Source organism: Egretta garzetta, unplaced genomic scaffold (assembly GCF_000687185.1).
Source record: "Egretta garzetta isolate BGI_Z169 unplaced genomic scaffold, ASM68718v1 scaffold326, whole genome shotgun sequence".
In the NCBI taxonomy this organism is placed as follows: Eukaryota; Metazoa; Chordata; class Aves; order Pelecaniformes; family Ardeidae; genus Egretta; species Egretta garzetta.
Window position 1 is genome coordinate 3,876,202 of NW_009260026.1, and position 24,682 is coordinate 3,900,883.

Here is a 24,682-nt window from a genome sequence, read left to right on the forward strand (position 1 = left end):
TTCCCTTCCCTTCCCTCTATAAGGCGTCTTGATTCAATACATGGACCATGACCTGGGAAGACCTGGGTGCTGTTCACAGTCCTCCCCAGACATATCTCCTTGAGCAAGTTGCTGCTTCTTTCTGTGTCCCTACTCCCCAGTGTCATTTATTTAGATGAGCTCCTTCAGATAGGGTCTGTGGTTTATTCTGTATGTACTGCACCTAGTGCGATGGGGCTCCATCTCAGCTGAGTTGTCGGTGTTTCTGTCCTACAAATAATATGCGTCTCTCCAGATATAGATATTGTTTTCTGCATTTGCATTCCCACAGTCTCCTCCTTCTCTTACAGAAGGAAGCAGGCCAGATTTGACAGCCATATTTATCTCTGTTACTCCCACACCTCAAGGGAGATCTGTTTATTAATGTGCCACTTCCCTTGATAAATTACTAAATAGAAAGAAAAGCCTTGTACTCATTTCTCGCTGTTCCTTCCCATGATTTATGTCCACAGTGCTGGTTCAGCCATTGGTCACCATTAATTTGCAGAGGGAAGAAGTCTTGATGTCCAACAGAAACCTGGGCTTTTGCGGTGCATCCAATGTGGGCACTCCTCCCCATTGCACACAGGTACGTCATTTTTTCCCCGTGTAAAACTCTGCTGGAAGCTGTCAGATTTGCAAGCTGGCCTGGGACTTCTCCAGCCCAAAACCAGTAATATGCATTGTGTTACTGTCTGCTCTGATTTAGATCTTGCGAGTACCGTGGGCTATCTGAAATGTTTGATAGCAGATCCAATAGGTTGGGCTGATGCTCTACATAAAAGCCTCTTAGGTCTTGTGGGCTTCCAGGGAAAGCTGTGACCCAAAATCATGCTATGGATGAACAATTCCTCTCTTCTCAAAGACAGCCCGCTCAAGGTGCTCGGGAAGGGAAAAAGAGTTTAACCACATGAAGAAGTGCTCGCTAGTACATTTTGGAAGAGGGAATCTTTTCAAAATTATTATTCAAAAGCAGATTAGCAGCACCAGGATCATTCTTAATAATAAAATTGGCCTGACCTAATCCCCTGATCTGAGGACACTGAGCACAAATGTTAAATGATACCAGGCAGCAGCAAAGATAAGCATTAGAGTAGCTGTACACATAGGCGAGGTGTTCAGTACGGGCTGGCTGACAGCCACTTGAATACGTAAGCAAAATCCTCTGTTGCCTGAGGTCCAGCGATGTTTCAAAGGAAAAACCACATACAACTTCTTCAGCAGTGACTGTGCCCAGAGAAGTAAATGAAGGAGGGATACATTTTTCAGACACAGAGACGGAGAGCCTCGGGAGGATTTATCACTAGCACTCCTCCTCTCATCTCCCCTTCAAAAATGCTGACTTATCAAAATGAACAGGGTTAGTTTTAAGATTTTTTTGATGTTTGGAAAATATGTTAGGGGAAGAGTTTCCAAACTGTCAGGGTACCCCCTTCAACGCTCTTGACAAAAAAAAAAAATCTGGTATTTTTATGTTGTTGTTCTTCTAAAAGATGCTTTGTTGAGAAACATAAAGTCTTCATAGGTTAAAATGAATTTGAAAAGGTCACAAATTGAAATAAAAATAGGAAATTATTTTAAAATTAATTCCACTCATCTGCCAGAGTTTCAATTTTAAAAATTAATTTCTCTGTGGCCCTCTACCTCAGATGGAGACCTTTTTCACCTTCAGTTTCTTTCCCTTGAATACTTCTGAGAGATGGGAAAACTCTTTCTCACCCAGATCTGGAAAGGAGTGATGGGCCAAAGCCCACAAGCAAAACAAGAAACCAGGTAGGTCCATGAGGTACTCTGTATCGTTACCTCCTCTGGTGTTCAATAATATTTCCAGCCAAATACATTTACAGTAAGCCCAGGATGGGGGTTCTTTGGTGGTGGCTCTTCCCCTATCAATTTGCTCTGCTACTTCTACCTCTCATCTTGAATAAACACCTATAAAAACCAGCAGATGCTGTTCATTGACTGCCATGGACTTTGGAACATGGAATAAATATTAATTTAAAAGCTGACCTAGAGACAACCCTGTTTGAGCTATCTCAACTTTACTTTCAAACTAATTCCTTCCCACTTGGAAAATATGCTATGTCCATGTGCTCATTTTTTGGACATACTAGCAGCCTGGGTTTTATTTATCCAGTGTATATTAAAATAATCAGCTCTGAATGGAAGAAACTTGATTTACTTTTTGGTTTTGCAAAAGATAAAGATACCTCCTTAAAATTCCAAACTCTTTCAGATTTCAAGCAACAACAAAAATATCCTTTGGGCTGAAGTAAGACATGGGAAATTTTAAGCCAAAAGACTGTCCCCGTCTCCCTACACTCTCAGAGTTAGGAGGAGATTAAAACGGAGATGTGAGGTGGTGAATGGAAGCTCTGGGCATTGGCGATAGTGGATGGCAGTCCATGAAGGTCAATAAAAAATTAACCATAGGCTTTTGCCCCCTGCTGCCTCTTCTCACAGAAAGGCAATTCCAGATACATTTTATTGTGTTTTAACTGGAGCACACCGTCCCTTCCATACCATTTCATACACAGACTCAGATATACGGGCTGTCACAGTCTCAGCTCTACAAACTAGAGAATAAAAATAACCCACTTATTTAAAAAAAAAAAAAAAAACCAAACATTTTAAAACTGCCTGGAATAACTTTTCAGTAGAAAAAACTCGACTTTACAGCAGCACTATCTTTGCAGGGTAAATGTAAATGCCACAGCTCACAACTGAAAGCCATTTCTCTCCCAGAGGGGTTTAAATATCCCATTTCTAAACTAGCAAGAATTCAAGGCTGAATTTTTAAGTGGCACTTGTCTGCCAAATGTCCCAGCCCAGTCCTCCAGCCAGCCTAGAGCTGGAAGGAAAGCACAAATTTCTTGGTAAAAAGGTAAAAGTTTCCTTGGCAATTTCCTACGGGGTCTACAAATTATCACATCCATGGGTTGCTCAAAAACTGCGATTTTCTTCCCTGATTTAGATTTATTCACCACAGGCCAGCAATGACCCAATGGTTAGCCTCTCATTTTTACACACGTGTCAGCTTGTGGCCCAGCTCACGTGGCTGCTCAGACCTCTCTGCATTGCATTAGAAACTGTGGCAGCAAAGCCCTCCTGAGAGGAAACACCAGGCACTTAGTGGGAGCTCCTTCAGGGCAAGGAAACCTCAGGCATCTCTTGACAGACAAGCACATTTCTGCAGAGGGACATCAGGGGAACCTGCTTCCAAGTGGCCGAGCCCATAAGGCAAGTGGGCTGCAGATGTCTCACCCCCTCTCCTCACTGAAACACGGCCACGGTAAGCCACCGCTTACCCTCCATCCCCTGGCCAAGCCCCGGGATAAACACAGCATTATCAAAATGGTCCCTCTTCCTGGCTGCTCACCAAGAAAACTCCACCCAAAACGTACATGAAACATCCCCCTCCTCCTGTTGTTAGATTAAATCCAAGAGCAGCATAAAAACACAGGATGATCCCTTAATCAATAAGCAGCAGCAATAAACTACGAACACTCTTCTCATAACCCTATCCCTTTCTCCCCTTCTGCAGCAGCAGCACACGTCTCACTTGGACTGCAGCAGATGCTGGACATTTATTCTGGCACCAGACACTGTCCTGGGACCCTTCTTTCTTCCCTCCCTGGGCCCGATCAACTTTGCAGTTCAAGGAATACTAATGCTTCCCTCAAATCCTTGCTGAAAGACAAGGCTGCATTCTTCTACTCCCAATCCACAAGGTAACTGTTTAGAGGACCCAACTTGCATATGTAAATTGAATTCTTTAGAAACCAGAGTGCAGCAGGATTCCAGACAGCGCGCTTATGGGATGCTCTGGGACTTTTTCTCTCTTCTGCACATATTTTTCTGGGGAGGAAAATAGCACTGCTGGCTAGAAATGGGTGGGAAATAGTTTCCCATTCTCTGAACCTTTTCTGAGTTTTCAGCAAGTTTCCATTCTGTGCTGGGACAAAGAAAACAACAAAAAAAAAAAGATCTTTTAGAGTTTTTAAGGAAGCGACTACAGGGCGCGCCGTCTGCCTGGAGTAGCCAACAGCTGGCTTGTTTGGGAAGTCATCTGTGATCCAGCATATCCAGCCTGCAAATGCAGAGCTGCTGGTCCCTCAAGCCCCAGGCGAGGCACTTCTTTCTGAGGACACCGTGAGGCTGGGCTCTCTCCATCCATCCTAACGGAGCTGTCCCTTTGCCTAAACCTGCTGGAGGGGAGTCCTGAGCTCACCTCTCGCAGACACACACCACACTGGGCTGCGCTGCCAGCCCTGCTCCTTACCCCAATGGCTCCTAAATCATTTGCTTGAAGTAGACAGGCTCCAACAACGCTGGCTGAAAGAGGCCAGTGAAGCTGAATCACTGTTTGACTTGGGGGAATAAAGTCCTGCTTGATGATTTGCCCACGTGGCAGGCAACTGCGCCAGCCACCAGCCAGTTGGTTCTCCTGGGCTGAACAAAGCCTTTTCCCAGCTAAACTGCTGGTCATAGTCAAGACATTCGTGGCTGCCATGCACCAGGCAGCAAAAAACAGGGCAGGGATCCCCCGCTCTAGTTCCACAACTGGATGAAATGTCATGGGAGTGCTGCAGGGTCATCCCTGCTGTTGGTAACGGTAATGGTGCACAAACACGTCTATGCAGCCCTCCTGACCCGAGTGACTGCCCCTGTGCAGCGTCACTTGGACCTAAGTCGAACTCGAGACCTTTTTCTCCCATTCCCTGACTCAGTACGGACAACCCACTCAAACTTTCGACACTGTGCAAACAGAACTGATGGATTTAAAGATGATCTCTGCTTCCCACCCTGGCCATGAGAGTCCTTATTCTGAAGATCGGGGTCTTGTTCCCAGAGTCACCATGGCTCTCTGCTCACTTGATCTCCTTTCTCTTTGGGGTCTCCAGTGATGAAACAGCTTTGCTTTGTACAGTACTTTGAGAACTTCTGATGTACAGGGCTATAACACTACAAGCATCGAGTCAGTCTGGATACTCTCCTCTTGAGAACAACTGGTACTTCGTGAAGGGCGGAGGGTAATCACAGGAGCCCTTATGCTTAGGAAAAGAAAAAGTCAGATGCACTCAGCATGCTCAGAAAGTTGTAGTCATCTCCAGCTTCTTCTGTGCTCCCCACCAGTCTTTGCTGCCCCAGGAATGTTCTTGTTCAACCACTCTGTCACCTGGAATAATCCGCCCATGTGGCACCCACTTCTAGAATAGAAATGCAAAAGATTGTTTTGATCTGGTGAATAGATCCTGTAAATTAGGCTCAAAAGCGTCCCACTAGCAATGTTGTGACATTGGAGAGCAGTTAACTTTTGATTTGAAAGTGTAGGCTTTCCAGAAAATGGATTTAAGCCTGGATTCAAACTCCACTCTTGGATTTAGAGTCCCTGTTTGAATGACAGAATGAAACAGGACAGCTAACTGGAGGGTTATTTAGTTTCCACCAGCACTGGCCTGAAGACGCCAGCAGTCTGGTGCATAGAACTTAAATGTCGTCTACTTTAGTGGTTTAACTGCTTCTAGCTGCGCAGTGAAAACCCTGCTAAAGAGATGCAGCTCTGGGGCACCCTACCTCAGTCACCGCTGAAACACTCAGCAGACCTGACACATGGTCGGTACCAACAAGCTCCAGCCGACACCGATGCCCTAGACCCTAGACACCTGATGGGATGAAAAATCACCGATAAACACGGAGGCATTGAGAAATTCTCCAACAAATGCAATTACAGCACCCAGAAGAGCCCAGGTATGCGTCTGTGGAAGAACCACCATGCCCAGTGTCTAGGGCTCCCATGCACCTGCAGATGTTTGGAGGAGATGTGACACTGAATAGGCCAGTTTTAATACATGCTTATATGCTGCTTTTTCTTTTGCAGGTGCCAGTGTTATCACAGCTGTGTGATGGTGCTGCATGTGGCTTGACAGGAGCTACCTGCCTTTTCAGCAAACTAATTCTTGTACAGTTCTTATGTTCTGGGGCTCTCTGGTAAGCAAAGGGCTCTCTGAATGGAAGATGCTGTAAGGCGGTGACTCATTGGGGTTTCATGCATGCTACTGATATTCTTGTCTCAGAAAAGCACCATAAGAGGATGGTTTAGTAAATTATCTGTTCAACTATTTATTTAGTCCCTGCTGATTTAAATTTTTGAAATAACTTTCTAAAAAGAGAGGGAGACTCTGGTTCCTCAGCCAGTGTTCCTCAGAGCCATCCATTTTAGTCTCTGCCTTGATAATGCACAGGTCTCTCTTCTCTCCAGCTGATGGATAAACCCGAACATGTAGGCCAGAGACTGGCTGCTGCTTCCTTTTCACATTTTTAAACAGTAGCCTTCCGGTGTCTCATGTCATATCCTCATGACGTTTGAAAGTTTTCATCTCACTCAGACCATGCGAAGGCCCAGAAAAGGCTTTCCAGTTACTCACGAACAAAGGCTTTACCGAAAGATCAAAATAACTGCTTGGCGAGCCCTGGCTTTCCAGTGAGTAATGGTTATGAGCTTGGCTGCACGAAACTGGGACCTTTGATACGTGATTTACTCTAGAGCCATTTTCAGGAGAAGGCAAGCAGGAAGAGAGTGTTCTGCCAAGGGGAGTATCTCAGATGACTTCAGATAAAGACTGAACTTCAGCAAACCAGAGGGTGGGTGTCTTGGTGTGCCGAGAGTCAGCCTGTGCTAGCATGAAAACAGTTGTGTTTGCTTCCCTTACTGGCTGTTTATCCGGCACCACTGGTCAGAGATGGACTAATAAGGAGGCAAGGAGGAAGGAGTCTTGTTCATGAGCCCAAGGAGAACTTGGCAGGGCGGGTTTACACCCATCTGCTATAACCACAGACATTAACCCTTTGGAGGGAAGACAGAACAGTCTTACTGACCAGCTGCTTTGTAGCAGAGAAGCTTGGAATATATATTTGAGTGTTAGAGGCAGGATGGTAGTAAGGAGCATGTGCTCTCCTTTTCAGACTAGGGTCCAGGTTCCCGATCAATCTAGGAATTGGCAGCAGAAAATGACTATTCAGGTAATACTTCTGCAGGAGCTGCAGATGAGAAATTGTTTTTTCGTTAGAAATATCTATAAGCCCCTCTCACTGAGAAGCCAGAGCAGCTTTTATCATTCTAAACCAGTCACTTTATGAAGCAGCAAGACCGCAAAGTCTTTCATCTTAAAAGCTCAACAACAGAAACTTTGAAGCGGTAATGAAACGACGCAGATCTCCACTCCAAAAATTATAATGGTCCACAGGCAAATCTGAAGGCAGCCCAGGAAACAGAAGCCGGTATCTGAAAGTCGAGCCAAGACTTCTCTTTCTTGCAGCAGAAATAATCCCCAAACTGCCCTCTGCAATATCTGTGCAACCCCAGTTTTTACAAGATGTGGCATGAAGTGAAAGGAAAGACATTCCTAACAGCTCTAAAAATCACTTGGACCTTGGATACATTTCTGTACAGATTTTACCCATCTCATGAGGGCAGCGGTCAGGCCACCGGGGGTGACTCAGCACCACAGTGCCTAACATGGTTTTATTTCTTCTTCATTTAGCCAGGAGCCAGAACCTTCTGGGCTTATAAAGCCTGATACTAGCATAAATACCACATTCCTGCAATTTTTTTCTCCCATGAAATACTAACATATCCTCTACACCGTGGTTCCCCAATAACATATTTTTTCTCCTTGGGGACCTGAGAGGTCCCAACCAAGATGAGAAGCCCATCGTGCTGAGCATGGCTACGCATGGAAACAGCCTGCCTTTGCCCCAGACACCAACCAGCTTAAACGTGGGGGCAGACAGGGTGGGATGGGGAGCTGGAAAAGGAGCTCGTCCCCAGGGGTGGTAGGGTCACCCATGGCCAGGAGAGTAGGATGGCAGCAACTCCCTGCCCACTAGACCAGGCTGTCTCCTACCCGTGCAGCAGCCACACCATCCTCCCAAAGAGGCCACAACGTATGTATTTCAAATGATGTATATTTTATACATATATATGGGACAAGGCGACCTTTTAAGCCAAAAGTTATAGTGCGGCACCGGTGGGTTTTGGCAGTGCAGAGGGACCATGTACAGCAACCTCCACCTGGAGGACAGACCCATCCATCTGTCCCAAAATTTAAGCTATGCTGGGGAGGACCCAGACCACTACTCACCGTCGACGGGGCTGAGGTAATCATGAAGATGGGCTGTGCTGGCTGCTCCCCCGCTCTGCATCAGGAGGTCCCCATAGGGGTTCGGGTGGCCGGCCATCAGCGTCATTTGGTGGTAGTAGTCAGTGGGGTTGGCTCCCGGTGGCGGTGGGGGCAGCCCGAAGAGACCTCGCTCCTTCAGGTGTTCGTGAGCCACTGCTGGAGCCACGGGAGAGGAAGAAAACATGGGGAGAAGGTTCCCACCGCAACATTAGACCTCGGCGCTGACGTTGGCGGCCCCGTCTCCCCCCCGCGCCCCCCGCCAGCCCTGGCTGCACGGCTCCAAGTAAGGCTCTTGTGACGTGTGCTTGGGCGTGCTTCTGCGGACAAAAGAAACTAAGCTGGGGCCTCTGCATTCCTCCATTTCCGCAAATTTATAAACAATCTCTCGTTCCCCCTTCTAATAATCCTCCCGTTCGGACGCAGCCGGCACCCCGGGGAGGAGGGAGAGGGCCCAGCCCGCCAGCAGCAGTAACCCTGTCAGCATTAACATCCCTGCCTATTAGGAAGGAAAGACAAATGCAGCCCAGTTCCCGATAGCAGCGCAAGGAAATTAAAGCCAAGGTCTAATGCATAGAGCTAGGTTTAGTGTCTGGCAGCATAAAGCCATTTTGGCTGCCAAAGCCAATTATGCTCACTTTCTCCCAGCTGTAATTTTTCAAACCTGCCTCTCCACCCACTCGTCCCATTAACTTATTTACCACCGCCTTAAAAAAAAAGAATAAAAGGAAAAGAAAAGCAACCCAAAACACCATGCGTATTTTTTCATAGCAAATAACGAAACTGGCTTTGGAAGGGGAGGATGGGGCAGAGCACACACATGTCAGCCATCAGACCTCTCTGCGGCAGGCAGCTGGGAGTTCAGGTGACATTTGAGGGGAGGGAAGAAGACGCATACATCTCCCTTTTTTTTTTAGCCATAGAAGGTGGTTTTACGCCACCGAACACAAGCCAGGGGCCTTGTCGCTCTCTGGTACACTTTGCTTCATGGTGAAGAAGGGGCGCTTGCCCCCGCAGCAGCTCGGGAGCCAAGAGATGCTTGGGTTTGCAGAGTGTGCAGAGACCAGGTCCCCAAACCTTGGCTACTTCCTGCGCACTGAACCAGCTGCTTGTAATCATGTAAGGAAGCACTTCTGATGAAGTAAGTACTCTTCACTGGGTAAAAAACTGGCTGGACAGCTGAGCCCAAAGAGTTTTGGTGAACAGAGCTAAATCCAGTTGGCGGCTGGTCACAAGCAGTGTTCCCCAGGGCCCAGTATTGGAGCCAGTTCTGCTTAATATCTTTATCAAGGACCTGGACAAGGGAATCAAGTGCACCCTCAGTAAGTTTGCAGACAACACCATGCTGGGCGGGAGTGTTGATCTGCTGGAGGGTAGGAAGGCTCTGCAGAAGGACTTGGACAGGCTGGATCGATGGGCCAAGGCCGACTGTACGAGGTTCAACAAGGCTCAGTGCCGGGTCCTGCCCTTGGGTCACAACAACCCCATGCAACACTACAGGCCTGGGTAAGAGTGGCTGGAAAGCTGCCTGGCAGAAAAGGACCTGGGGGTGATGGTTGACAACCAGCTGAATATGAGCCAGCAGTGTGCCCAGGTGGCCAAGAAGGCCAACGGCATCCTGGCTTGTATCAGGAATAGCATGGCTGGCAGGATCAGGGAAGTGATTGTGCCCCTGTACTTGGCACTGGTGAGGCCGCACCTCAAATACTGGGTTCAGTTTTGGGTCCCTCACTACAAGAAGGACATTGAGGCACTGGAGTGTGTCCAGAGAAGGGCAATGAAGCTGGTGAGGGGTCTGGAGCACAAGGTTTATGAGGAGCAGCTGAGGGAACTGGGGTTGTTTCACCTGGAGAAGAGGAGGCTGAGGGGAGACCTTATTGCCCTCTACGACTTCCTGAAAGGACGTTGTAATCAGGTGGGGGTTGGTCTCTTCTGCCCAATAACAAGTGATAGGACAAGAGGAAATGGCCTCAAGTTGCACCATTATTAGGAAAAATTTCTTTACCGAAAGGGTTGTCCAGCATTGGAACAGGCTGCCCAGGGAAGTAGTTGAGTCCCCATCCCTGGAGGTATTTAAAAGATGGGTAGATGTGGTGCTTAGGGACATGGTTTAGTGGTGGGATGGCAGTGTTAGGTTAACAGTTGGACTCGATGATCTTAAAGGTCTTTTCCAATCTAAACGATTCTATGATTCTATGACTTGCACCTCCCCAAGGGAAAGCAGAATTGTGCTTTTTCCCCTTTCCCTGCTTGGCTGCTTTTGTCCCCAGCTCTCCGACACAGGGTCTGCTGGGGCTCAAAGAGCATCACCACGCCAGCACCAGCTCCCCACACACCCTCGCCTTCTCCCAAAAGCTGCTGTGGGGCAGCTCAGGAATAAGGAGGAAGAAAGTACAGCCCCTCTCCTTCACCTGGGAGCCATCCTGCCCAGAGACACAAAGCTGGGGATAACCTGGTCGGCATTGCCTCATCTCTGCAATGTCAATCCCAGCCAGGCCAGGCAGCCACAGAGACTGTGACCCTTTTTGGGGGAAGCAGGGCTCCCAGTAGAGACATAAGAGCAGGGAAGCTTGTAAGAGAGCTGAGAGCGCTGCAGAGAGGAACGTACTTTAAGCAAAATATTTATAATATGATCCAGTGGTAATAGCTATTCTCACGCTCTGCTTTCTCAGTGCAATGATGCAAAACAAATGTGTAGTTAAAGGAGGGGGGGGTGTGCAGAAAAAGAGACAGCTCTCCCACTTCAGAGAGCAGCTGCAGAGCCTTTGCAGCTGTAAAACCCTGGGTTTTAGAGAATTTCAGTGCTGGTAAGCTACAAAATTGCTGCGGTACCAGTAGCACAGCATCTTACCGTCAGCGGGGCTGAGGCCCCTGGCAGCGGAGATGATGGAGAGTGTGGGGCTGCCGTGGACGGAGCGGAGGTAGTGCTCCATGTGGGGTGCCACGTAGGGGTGCGGCGGGCTGAAGGGCGACTCACTGGGCCCGGCGGTGTGCGGAGACAGGCGGATGAGGGAGATGTCGGAGATGACAGGGCTGCCGCTCAGGGGAGGAGGCCTGGGAAGGAAACAGAGACACGTTGTCACTCGCAGCCTCCCCGGAGCGGGCATGGCCGCCGGCTGCCCTTCTCCCTCCCACTCCACTGCCTTTGCCCGTGAGGGAGGAGGTTGAGGACATGGTGGGGAAAAAACACCCCTCTTGGCATACGCAGGGCCTGCAGCCAGCACAAGCTTCCCAGGGACTGCGTTGCACTGAACATGTGTTTATGCAATGTGGCTGCCTTGAAAAGGGGCATGAGCTGCTTTGGGCACCGCTTGCACATGCAGGCTGTGCGGAGCACTCCCCGTGCTAGAGATCTCACCCTGTCGCCTTGCACGGGGAGGCTGGCTACATGAAGACATTCGAGGCAAACCCAGGGTTTGCAAGCTCCTGACTGCCCCAGGTGTCCAGATGTTTAGTGCTGCCATGTGTAAAGCCCCGGACAGGGCTGCCTACGAAAGGATGCAAAAGGCGCAAGGAGTACTTATAGGATCTGGAGGCGATGTGTTTCGCTCAGCTCAGCATGCATGGCTCTGCCAGCGACGGCAGAGCAGCCCTCCCCGCCTGCGTCCATCACGGATTGCACAAACCTCCTTGACAGGTCGGTGGTATGGTTCAGAGGGCAAAAGTTCAGGAGAGGTTTTATTGCATGCTTTCTGGGGGCCACCTCTGTTAAATCCCTCAGATCTTCCTCAGGCCAAGTGTTACCTGAGAAAGAAGTCAGTAAATGCTGAGGGATTCAGCAGGTAACAAAAAAAAAAAAAAAGTCACAAGCATGTTTCAGCACTTGAGCAGTTTTCTCAGGATGAGCAAAGATGGAAGACAAAGTGGGTGGACACCTCCCAGCCACGTCTCCTGCTGTACCCTCCCAGCCTCTTAGACAAACCGCAGAGGCTGCAAGGAGGGAAGAAAAAGTTACACACCCTGACCTGATAAGCAGAAAATCTGAGCTAGACACCAAAAGAGGCAGAGCTGTCATTTGGCTAAGCAAAATAGTAAAATCTGCTTTGCATTAGCTCTCTGTACTCACAGACCGCTGGAAGCAGAGCTGGTGTGGAGATGCAGGTCATGGCCAGGACGACATTCGTCCCTGGCTGGGTGCTTTGGCAAAGCTGAAGGAGATGGGTGTGCACCCCATGGGGCTGCACCCCAGGCGTGGGAGACCATGAGGATTTGGGATTTCAGAGGTCAGGGATCTGGGATGAGGGCTGAGGTAAGGGACAGTATTACAAAGGTCCTTCCCTAAGAATATCCAAATATGCCATTAGCAAGTGCACGTAAGAACTGTCTCTCCATGCACAACCGCAAACACGAGGGTCTGAGCAGTTTAGGCACGCCACCTGCATCTCAGGATCTTGGTCCCACCCTGCCTTATCAACAGTTCAGGTGCATTTTAATTTATTTGTAATACCTGCATATCAACAAAACCACACAGAAATGTAATATAAGCTTTGCAGACTTATTCAGCAGTTTACGAGCATGTTTGTCTTTGTTTGATCTTCCGCATGTTTCTCTGTCTTTCTGATAAATTAGTGAACCTTGTGGCTTTTTGAACACTTTCTGCTGATGGGTAGTAAATTAAATGCCTTTTAAAATATTTATAGTTCAAAGTACTTTCCTGTAGCAATACACTCTGTGGCTCACTGGTGTGAAATACAAGGCAGTGAAAACCTATCAGATGTAAGGGACTTGCGGAGATGCACTGCCACCGACACACGCACACATGCTCGTCGGACCGAGACCAGGGTTTCAGTAGAAGAACACCCACCAGCATCGAGCCTGTTTTCCTTTACGGCACTGAAAGACAAACTAATGATGGAATGGCTATTTCAGACCTCATAATCTCCCCACCTGCATCACTATGGCATTTTGTTACCAAAATTACGGGGTGACTGAAGTCCCTCTCCAAGTCACTCTCTGGTGCCTCTCGCCATGACGTCAGCCATGGCGGCAGCAAGCTCAGGAAAGCTGCAGCCGAGGCCGACGGGGCTGGTTTCTGTCGAGGCTGCTAATAAAGGAGGCCGAGCACGGAGCCGACCAATTTATTTCTACTGGGGAGGAGGGAGAAGTGAATCAAAGTCTCTGTTCCAGATTTAGTTTCAATTCATTTCTAATAATCTCCACCGCCTCATCTGGAAAAAATGAAACAGGATTAAAAAAAATGATGTCATTAAGAAAACATCTGACTAACTTTTCTTCTGACGAAGACTTAATATAAGTGAGGAGGGATGTAAATTAAAAGCAGCCCCAATCTTCCCTGGGCCACAGAGCCTGCCTTAATACATAAGCCATGAAAGAAGTTTTCTTACATACACAATAAGTTCCCTCTTTCATCAGTACTCACAGCTTCTCCCAAAAGGGTTGTGAACTTCTTTGATGCAGGCTTGAAACTATGTATTACCAGGTTTATGAGCCTTCGGAGCCTCCGCTGATCAAACTGTGAGGCCGACATCTAAAATGTATATAACAATATGAAGGGTTTGCCGTTCATTTTCTCTGTGCTAAATTGAGCAGAAACGCTGGAGTTCCTCAGAACAGGAAAACTCCACCCTGGCCAAAAAGGTAACACTGGGAAAAAGATCAAGAATTCACCCAAAATGCATGCAGCTGGAGATCCGGGCAGTGTTTCAACGTGAGGCTGACCGTGTGCGTGAAGACCGGGTTGGAGAGCAGGCTTCTCCTCACGGCTCTGCTTAAAGCCTCTCCTTGCTGTGTATCTCCATCTCCGGATGGGGACAGCCGTACTCGCAGCCAGGTCTGGTTCCTGCAAGCCCTCCCAGGCAGGGACCACCTCTCACCATTGTATGCCTACAATTCTAGCAAAGTGCCATCCCATGGCGCAGCACATCCCAAAATAACGTGGCTTCCCGGAGCTGACTACCACGAACAGCTCACTTGGCCAGAGGGATCCTCTGCTCCTAACTCTCCAAAACTTTGATCTTCCTCCTTTTTTTTCCAGTTGTGCCACTGGCATTATTTCTTATCTAATTCCCAAGCCCCAGACTGTGCCATCACATCGGTGCTCTGCAAATACACAGCAGGAGGCATCCATAGCCTCACGGGTCTGCTGCTGGACTGGCGAAGGGACAACTAGCTGCTGCTTTTTAGAGGCAGTGGCTTAAATGGGTGAGACATGAAGCACTGCTGGGGGAATGCAGTTCTGCCCCCATGCTCAGGTCACCTCCCAGGCAAGCGGGGCTCCCCATGCCCATGCCCCGGATCCTGCAGCGGGACAATCTCCAGCTTGGTGTGGTGAGCCAGCCTGTGCAATGGTGCCACGGTGCCAGAGCTGGGCATCTCAGTGTGTCCGTGGAGCTCCCTGCCCAGACCTCTGCTGCTCATACATCACCCCTAGATCTGTGGGTGGCACAAGGAAAACACCCCAGCACCTGGGGGAGAGCTCCTGGCTCTGCTGAAGCCAATGCTGTAAAAATCTCGCTGTCTGCGGTGGGACGAGGGATTTCACCTGACCACGTATATTTCTGAGGAAACTGGGATTGTGATTTTCAAATAGGCTAAGGGAATTGGGTGTCCAAACGCCATTAAATGTAATGGGAGCCAGGGGCCTGTTTTCCCCGCGGCTCCAGTGAGAAGCTCAGGCTCTATAATTAATGCTCAGGACTTGCAGAGCAATTTGCATCTCTGACAAAGTACGCGAGCCTGAATTCATTTCCTCCCCCACCCAGGAGAGGCTCTCCCTTCTCCACTCTTTGACAGAGGGAGACACCGAGGTGGGGGAGACATTGCCTGACCCCTGCCTAAGGGCTGCAGGGCCTCATGGTAATGCTGGGGATGTGCACACTGCTGAAGGCTTTACAGAGCAGGTCTTTACTGGTGCAGTGGATAACCATCCTCGGAGAGCAGAAATCCTTGTACTATTTACCTGGCTCCAGCTGCCTGCAGAGCGGGACCGTGGGGCAGCAGGTACACGCAGCACTGGACAAGCGCAACCAGCACAAGGAGAGGTATCAGCATCCAAAATGCGACACACACTGCTGGTGGGACACTAGGAGACTTTTTGGTGGTTCCCCAGGGGCTGGTCACTCCTTGACAGTCCTTCACCGGGGAAAAGAGATCTGCTTTAACTTTCCTGCCACCTGGGTTTTGCTGAAAGGAGCACCAGCTTGTCTGAAGCTCCACAGTCTCACCCCAAAGGCCGGGGGAAGAAGCTGTTAGTTCTTCTTTGGAAAGGAAGGCAAAAAATTTCAGCCTGTGGTTCTCAGTGAGATGGACGGCATGTCCTGGCGTGTGCCTGGGAGCCTGGCAGGCACCTGCCCCAATGCTGCTGCTCACAGGAGGTGCGTGCCTGCTGCGCTTGGTGCTTCGCAGCTGGGCACTGTGCTGAAAAGGATCCTCGTGGTCCCACGGCAGAGGAGCATCATCCCTGAGGAGCTGGGCTGGGCTCCTGGGAAGGGAAACCACTCAGGGACTGGCAAAACCAGTGCTGGCTGCTATGAATGGGGTCCGGGGCTGACTTTTTCTCATCCTGCTCTCCCCCTGAGGTCACACACCAGTAATTCCAAAATCTTGTGTGGTGGAAATGCGGCACCATCTCACCGCTGCTGTGTGCAAGGGGCAGCCAGCAATGAATGCAACAGTTAAAGAACTTGCACATTTCTGAAATAATCTCCGTCAGTTAAATAAAACCCAGAAAAATGGGGACAATTAAGCAGCGCTAATGTCCCATGACTAGTCTAAATTAATACTTACGTGCCAAATATATTCATTCAGCAGAAAACAAAGGGCTGAATACTTTTCCATATGCTTAATGGAATATGGACACTTGCAGGCAATTGTTTTGCTGTACAATAAAAAAACTGCTTAGCTGCTATACAGAGCTGGAAGCTAGGAACCGAGCTGCTCATGGGGACGGGGTATCATAGCCTGGTAGAGTTGTGCTGTAAGAAAAAAGGTTTTAAAGCCAACAATTACCTCTAAACCCCATATAAAAATCCTCACCTCTTTTGTCTTAAATAAAACTTCCTGGCCTGTTTTTTGCAAGTCCTGTGTACCCAGAACACCACCCAAAGTCTGTACGAGATGGAGGAGAGCCGTATGGATGCCCTAAAAAGGGACCGTGCTCATGGCAGATATGCTACATATGGGATGCCAAAGCTGTATCCAGCAGGAAACCTAAAATGCCCCAGGATTCATGCTAAATGATTCAGTCTAAACAGCTCTCGCCAGCCCCTCAACTTCACCTCTGTTTATTTCTGATTTAAAGTCCCTTACAACAGGAAGGGCGAGAGGTCGCGACACTTGTGCGGTACCCTCAGAATTAAACCCCACAAGGTCCCTCAAAACAAGGTACCTTTCAGAGGTCAAACCTGGGCCACAACTATCGAATTCACATGGCATTTGATCATTCACAAAGATTTCCCCCCGCCTCCCGTTTTTTTCGGCCCAGGGAGCAGAGGATGCGCTGGGAAGAGCAGCAGAGAGCTCCCTTGCAGCCACCTCTCCCCACCAGCCGCTGCCAGGGAGCGCGGGACAGCCCAAGTAATGAGGCGATGGGGAATCACTTGCGCTTCCCAGCTCTCCCGGCACTGCAACACAATGATAATTATCCAGTAAAGTGACCTGATGCTCAAATATAGGGCTATCAACTCGAAGATGCCAGCTTATGTGTTCTGCTAGGAAGAGATCAGCGTGGGGACCCAAGAGACATCGTTGCTAACTCCCAGCCCTCCCCTGCTGGGATGCTCAGCACAATTCATTTTACTTCTTTTTGCTGTATTTTCTCAGCTCTAAAATGGGGTTAAGAATACCTTCTTTCTTCTTCCATACCCACAAAGATGGATATTATAGAAAATCAGAGCTACCTTTGCTAATTCAGCAATTAATGCACTCATAAGAAGCTGTGAAGCTGGACAAAAAATGCTAAAGCTTCTCTGCAGAAATTTAACAGGCACGCTTTGAGCAGTTCCCATTTTCTCCTTTCCCCTCAAAAATGGCTTTGAGGCATGGAAAGCATGAAAAATAAAAAAGATATTTTAACAGCGAGAGCAAGTTCCCATTAGATGGGTTTATGGAGGGAAGTGGTAAATTCAGTGCTGCTGCAAGACTTTACAGCAAAACTAGATGTTTTTCTAAAAGATGGGCTCTGGGTGTACTGCAAGGTTTGGAGTTTTAGTAGTAGGAAACAGTAATTTCTTCCACTGTAGAAATTAAAGGGGGGAATCCTACGGACAGTGTGGTAGATGTCAGATCAGGTAACTGCTGTAATTCCTTTGGGCCTTAACAGACACAAATCTCTGAATATAAAATCCCTTATTTGTGGATTTGTGGTTCGGGCACTGCTTTGAGAAGAGTTTATGTAGACACTATGAAAAATCCCACCATGCATCCATTGGCAATTGTAGTTGTCTAAATACCTTTAAAAATCACACCTTAAAATCTAATCTTTAATCACTGAAGTCCAAGGAAACTGTCGCTGATGGCAGGAGTAACTAGAACAGCCTCCAATGCGTCGATTCTTCTGTTTTCCATCTGCACCGTGGAAACAGTATCGTAATCTAAGGTGGGTGCCATTTCTTAGCACAATTTTTTTTTCCATCCCTTAGAAAAACATATTTAAGGCTTAATGCAACTTCTAGCATATGAGGTCAATCTAATGTATTTGCTCCTGGTAAGAAAAAGGATTTTTTTGTTTCCAAATTAAAAAAAAAAACCAAAAAAACCCAAAACCTGTCGTTTTTCCTTCCAAAAGACCATTCCATTTTCAAACATTCCTGACTTCAATCCTAAGTTTAAAATATCTAATACCAAGAACAAATGGAACAAAAATTCAATTTCACTTAATATAAGAGTATTATTATTTTTTATCAATGAAATCAAAAGTATTTTGGTTTAGAGCTTAAAACTTCTTTTCCCATCTAAGGTCCATCAGAAGTTAACGGTGTTCTTAAGCTCACAGGTTGCTGGCAGCATCATTTGGAGGGAATGAATTTGTGAGCCTAAGTACAGGAACAGGCCCTCAAATTAGAAACTCTCCTAACTACATATGGTTTCTTATTGCACTTATGCCACATTTACCACAATGCAGGTCTAGTTTTGGCTGACACTTGTAGGCACAACTGCAACACAATAACAACAACAATATCCATATTTGCTTTTAAAATGGAAGAAAAATGCAAATTTCTAATAAGTAAGGTTGCCCTCCATTATACAACACACAAAGAAGCAAGACATCAAAGGTAGAAATTAGAGTTGATATGGGACCTTCAAACCCAAATCAAATTAGTGTCTTGAGGAGAGATCTTTGATTTAAGCTTAATAGTGGTGATTTTTTCTTGGGTTGTTTTATACTTAATCAGCCGCACAGCCCACTGTGCAGACATATGTTCCCAAAGCACATCAAAGCAAGTAAACATTCTGTTTCAGATCCTAATATCCTTTTTTATCCAATTATCTTACTTACATGATCTTTTAATTTAAGTTCTGAAAGCCCACCTTTTCACACAAGCTTTCCTTTACCGACGGAGGTAGAAGGATGACCAGCTCAGTTCTTGTGAGATACCCGCCAAAAAAACCCCACAATGAATAAATCAAAGAGCAGCAGATGAGTCTCTAAGATAGTTTCTTGAGAGATTAATGATGAAAGCCTTCAGAGAAGAAGCATATTTTAAGGAGGGAGGGGAACTTCAAGGAAGGCAGCTGAGGAGGAGAAGGGGAAGGAGAGTGAGAGAAAAGACGTGAAAGAAAGCATGGATAAAAGTGCAAGAGCCAATGAAAGTAGTTCAGCGACAGACTGAGGGAGCAATACAAACCTGGAAGCATGTGAACTTCAGGCTGAAACCACCAGGCATGAGGACTTGATACCAGTAGTCACAAAATTTGAGAGTTGTGGTGTTGAAATGCTGCGGGTTCAGGGTGGGGAGGTGATGAGGGCTGGGCAGCAGCACTGGGGAGGGGGGGGCAGCAAGCAAGGTGGGAAGCAGTGGGGAATGAGATGGGAAAGGTGTGGACATGGGCCAGATCCTGATGGCAGAGCTGAGTAGGAAGCTGAGGGAGATCTGAGAGGATTCTGCACTGGTGAGGTTATGTGGGAAATGGGTGTTGGAAAGATGTGTTGGATGTGACACAGCCGTTTCTCCACATCTGATTGATTTCCCTTGGGACACATGTTGAGGATATTAGCACTTTCGGGTGAATACTTTGCTTGTAGCTGTGAAGACACTGGGCTTGGGGAAACAAATGGGAAGTGTATGTGTGTGGGGAGGAAATCTGAATTTTTGATCCCTGCCTCGTGTCTTCTTGCCATGCTACATTTGGGCGGGGGCTTTTCTCCCTTAAAAGAAAATAATGTTCAAGTGCTACAGAGGGGTTTAACATTTAAAAGGCTATTCCTATAGTACTTCTGAAAAGCCCCTTTTCGTATTATGCCAGCACTAACCTGCTGTGGAGAGGGCAAGTCAGTGGCAGCAACACCACAGCAGTGGAGCTCACGAAGAGTCAGGCAAACCATAGAAAATACTTATTCATTCATTACACTTTAAATCTACCTTGGCTCTATACCCATCATATCCCAGAAAAGCAAAAAAGGACCATTCCTCTTCATCATGACTGTAATACAATCAACTGGCTGCAGCATTACTCTAACCAACGTTAACTAACAGAGTCTATGTCTGACATCTATAATTTCATGTTAACAAATTAGGTAGAGTCCTGCATTTCCTGGTACCTTGAATGCCCAAGAAGCTCATAACTTTTCTTTATATGCAAAATGTCAGGGAAAGGGCAAACAATGTTATGCCAGAAGACCATAGCCAAATCACTTGGTTGGAATGTGCTGTAAATCACGGGGTGAATGGAAAATGAATCTTTGTTCCAGGACAGCGACTTCCCGCTTTAATGTTGCTGCTAATACGCTCCTTTTCTTTTGGGAATGTCTTCTTCCCATAATCCAAGGTCCTTAAATCCTATAATTAAGCAAGACACCAAGGAAGGAAAACCTACACCCAACTAATTATAAAAAGCCTGAAATGTCCTACTTCTCTTTTCTGAAGTAGAGGGGGAAACCATCGGTGTTCAGGCTTTAGAAAGATGTGCTTGCTCTAAGCAGCAGCAAGCTGTTGTAACCAACTGGAAGCAACCAGAAAATGAGGGTTAACAAAGAGGAATAAAAAGAAACGGGAACAGGTACAGCACAGACCTCTACAAAGCCTTTCTAGACACAGCAGTCAGAGGAGCTCTGTATGTAGAAGTGACTGTGATAGCCACATGGAACCACATCTCACACACACACGTACACACTCCCCGGGCCCGCTGCTGGCGTGTGGCGTGTGTACCTGCCTCTGGTGTGTCACCGCACAAAGAACGAAAAGACATGCATTCCTATAATAGGAATATATATATCTTATATACATAAAAAACAGGATGCTTATATATATTTGTAAAAAATAGGATGCTTTTGGTCAGGACTCCCTGGGTTTTCTGCAGGAATTAATTTTACTGGCATTTGACACATTTTAAACAGAAACAGCACTCACAGGAACCTCCAAAGGGAAATATTCCTGAACAATATATAATAAATACATTGATTTCTAATAATAACCATCTGCCCTAAATCTTCTTGCTGACAGGTTTAGTTGGACCAAAGGCCCTTTTCACATCTACTTCATGACAGTTCCCATCACTACATAAAGACTTTGAAGTGCCCTAACGTGCAGTAAAATGCGAGATAACCTACCAAACTGTCAATATTTCTTCACTTCTAAAAGGAAATGCTAATGGCACTCAAAGAGCTCAAGATGTAATGTGAGATCTGATCCAGCAGGCTGGCTGATCTAACCATCCTTTCCTTTGCTACGAGGATGCTGAAAAGCAAGCAATTATATGGTGAAGGGCAGAACTAGGTAAAAGTTTTTCACTGATATGACTGCAGGGAGAAAAGCCTTTTTATTCCAAACGAGCTTTTCTGTTGGAAATGTCTGGAGTTTTCTGTACAAAATAAGAGAATTAGCAATAAGTTAGCTCTTCCATTTTAATTTCTGCTTTTTAACCTATCAGGTTTTGTTTTTTTTTCTTTCCTTTTTTTATCATTAGAAAGAAAGCGAACCAGAATGAAACACGACTGGTTTTAAAATATGGACAATGTCCAGCTGGGAGTTAATTTTCCAGAGGGAAAAGATGAACACAAATAATTCAGAGAAAGCTGAATCTCTACAATTGACTGTGATAAACAACTGGCATTCCTCTACCAGCTCCAGCCTGCAGTCTGAGACTGAGAAAGCCTCTATAGCAGGAGAAACTAAACGCAATAAACCAAAGCCCAGCCCTGTGGTAAAACACCAGCACGGCTTGCTGAACTGTACAACTCCAACAGACTTCAAAGAAACCAGGATGCTCCCCCCCAAAATCAGCTCGTGGATGAGGTGTTTTATATCTCATCATCCATGTACCACCCCAGAGGCCTTCCTTCCAAAACCCTTTTACTCCCAGATCTGTTGGTGTCATTCTCTACAGCTGCTCTCCTATTTTTCCAGTTTTCCATTGACACGGGAAAGTATAACATATTTATCAAGGAAGGAATAGGGTTCTGATGTTCTCCAGCTGTTTACTGCTGAAATTTTACACTAGTGCTTTTCATCCTGTGGTTTGCAAAACCCTCGGGAATCACAAAAAACTCCTTCAGGTGCTGTGAAAAATAGCAAAAAAACCCCCTGCAAGCCTCTTGTTATTCGGGCTAAATTCACTATATCATGTTTGACAACACCGGTGGAAAATTTTTAGGGAGGCCACAGACTGTAATAGCTTTTAACCCCCTCATTGACCCTATGCTTCCCGAAATCAATAAAAATTACATATGAGACGTTCTCACACCACCACTGCCCCAACCTACCCAACACCCGCTGACGTCAGCTAGCGCCAGAGCACGCATGCGTGATTTAGGCATCTTTGCAAGGCTGGCGCAGATGTAACCCTGTCTCCCATGTCAGCAGTGCCCTGTACCTATGGCGACACCTCCCTCCCGCCACCATGCAAAGGGAGACCTGCAGGCCTCATCTTTCATTCTCTTATCTCATGCAGCTATTCCTTATGCAGACACATTTCTGTATACAAATCCCATTATACTTGACCCTCAGTTCACCCTGTTTCCATTACAACGCTGTAGACTCAACCAGACTTGCTCCAGTGCCAACTCTGCGCTGTCATTCCTTGTGCAGAGTGGTAATAAAGAAATCACTGTTTTAAGCTGACAAAGAACAGATTTCTTACTAAGTAAACACTGATGTTTTGGTAGGGAAATTAAGTTATAAAATTGTGTCTACAAAGGGAGACCATACAGATGGAGTTTGTTAAGAGACAGCAATACAGTCAACAGTGGTTAATTCAATTGCCTGCTACTTATCAGATTTTTTTAAAAAAAAGACTTATCCAGCTTTTGTAAATGCAAATGCAGAAAAACATTTCAAAGAGTCATTGTTGTCTTAGCTGGAGAGTGATGCACACACGCACATGGCCTTTTGAGGCCAAAGAGCCCACCCTTGCACATCTGCCATGGTTGTGTTGGGGTCCTGTGGGTCTGGCACTCGCCAGCCTGGCAGGAGAGGATGGCTGAGCACAGCACAGCTCATCATCCCACCGCCCTCCAGTGACCTCCATCCCCACAGCTGTGCCGTGGGCTCGCTTCCCCTGGCCACGGCTCTTGCCTGCCTTTGTGCCTGCATGATGCCCCACACCAATTTTAGGTGCCCCAAATCTTCCTTCCGCTCAGGTAAAAGCAGGGCACTAAACTCAGCTGGGTAAATATAGGAAATTCAGCATCTCCAGTCCTCAGCTGAGCCTTAAATGACACCAACCCAACCTGAGATGTCAAATCTAATTCCCAAAAGTGCCAAGTTGACACCAAGCTGCTGAAGCTGTTTCTCTCATAAATGCAGCAATGGCAGAGGCACAGTCACTCTTTACCCCCCCGCTTTCCAGGGAATCACAGCTGGGTTAGGGGTGCTGCCTGAAAAACAGGTTGGCGTTTGGTTTTTTACAGCATCAGTGCTGGCAAAGGCCACCAGACACCCTCTTCATGTTAACGGTTCTGGTGACAGTTCATACTGCTGGACCAGGAGCAGAAGTAGGAGGCTCCTCATCACTCCACAAACCTCAAAAACCACCCTGCTCGCACCTCATCAAACACCAGCTTATACACCTGTTATGGCATCTATGTGAAGAGAGGTATGAGACCTCCAGCCCCATTTCTACTCACCCTGCCAAGGCCTCCAACCATGCAGAGCCAAGGAAGAGGTGGCTGCTGCATTCCCATGGCCAACTGCAGGTGCTCAACTCGCACATTACAGCCACCGCTTCCCCCGACAGCAACCAAAGTCCGTCTGAGATGATACTCTAGGTAGTCTGAATATAACCTCAATGAAAGTAGGTATGTTTTGGGGACAGTTTAAAATGACCAGAAAGCTGTGGTTTGGTTTTTTTTTTTTTTTTTAAACTTTTTTTATCAGGAAGGATAGAGAAAATGAGTTATTTTTGGCCTAGGATAAAGTTCACTATGGGATTCAGTGTGTGGCGTGATGTAAAGTCTCAGGCGAGCCAAAAGGTGTTAACATTGTGTGCCCTTTAAATGATGTACTACTTAGTCAGTAAAATGAGATGTGCTTAGGTTGGAACTATGTAAATACACTCATTTTATTAATATAAGGTAAAAATCTAAAGAAGAGATATTGCTGGGTAATTAAGTCACCAAGTATTGGTTCTATTTAAAATTCAGGAGAAGGGATATTAAACATACTCAAATTTTAATGAAAACATTTGCAGTGTCTTTAATAATTCAGAACAAAACTTTATTTAAACATTTCTCTCCAGCTTTGGAAAAGGCAAACACAGGGCCATTGTGCTGTGGTCTGGGAATGAGAAAACAGAACTGCTCAGGTGCAATGGATTATTTTACCTGTTTAGACAACGCACTGATGAAGAAACCAACATGGAAAATCAAAGCTCTGCTGGAATCTCAGCAGCAAGGTTTTCCATGTGGTAGCAGCTTTTGAAAGTCATCTTTTTCCACCTTCAAGTATCTTTTGCAGTTTACTTTGAAAATAGGACTTAAGGTCCTGCACTTTACATGTCTTGGGTTTTTTTTTTAGCTTTATCTGCTGCTTCATTTGCTAAAATAAGCAAAGGACATAACGGGTGAAAATAAAGTGGATTTTTAAAATATTTTATGGTTTAAATACTCGACAGTGTTATTAGTAACCAAGGAAATTCAACTATCCAGAACTGAACTTCTAATATCAACAATTCCCTTTATGTGAGTCACATTACAGTGCAAGTTTTAAAGCTGTTCATAATGTAATGGCAAAATAATTACTCTTACTCAGCACTGCAGTACACATTCGGTACTCATGAATGCCGTAAGGATTAATACAACCATTCACACTTGTTATAAAAGAGCTTCTAGCCAACAAAAAAAAGGTGCAGGGTGGCACAGACCATTTTCT

The 24,682-nt window shown here is 46.5% G+C and overlaps 1 protein-coding gene across 1 annotated transcript in view; it reads right to left on the reverse strand.

Annotated features, from left to right (window-relative positions):
- Positions 1-24,682, reverse strand: part of GLI2 (GLI family zinc finger 2) — a 67,382-nt gene that overhangs the window by 29,695 nt on the left and 13,005 nt on the right. Inside the window, 2 exon segments of the mRNA XM_009640845.2 lie at positions 8,163-8,354; positions 11,050-11,252. Of these exon segments, the coding sequence (XP_009639140.2) occupies positions 8,163-8,354; positions 11,050-11,252 (395 nt within the window).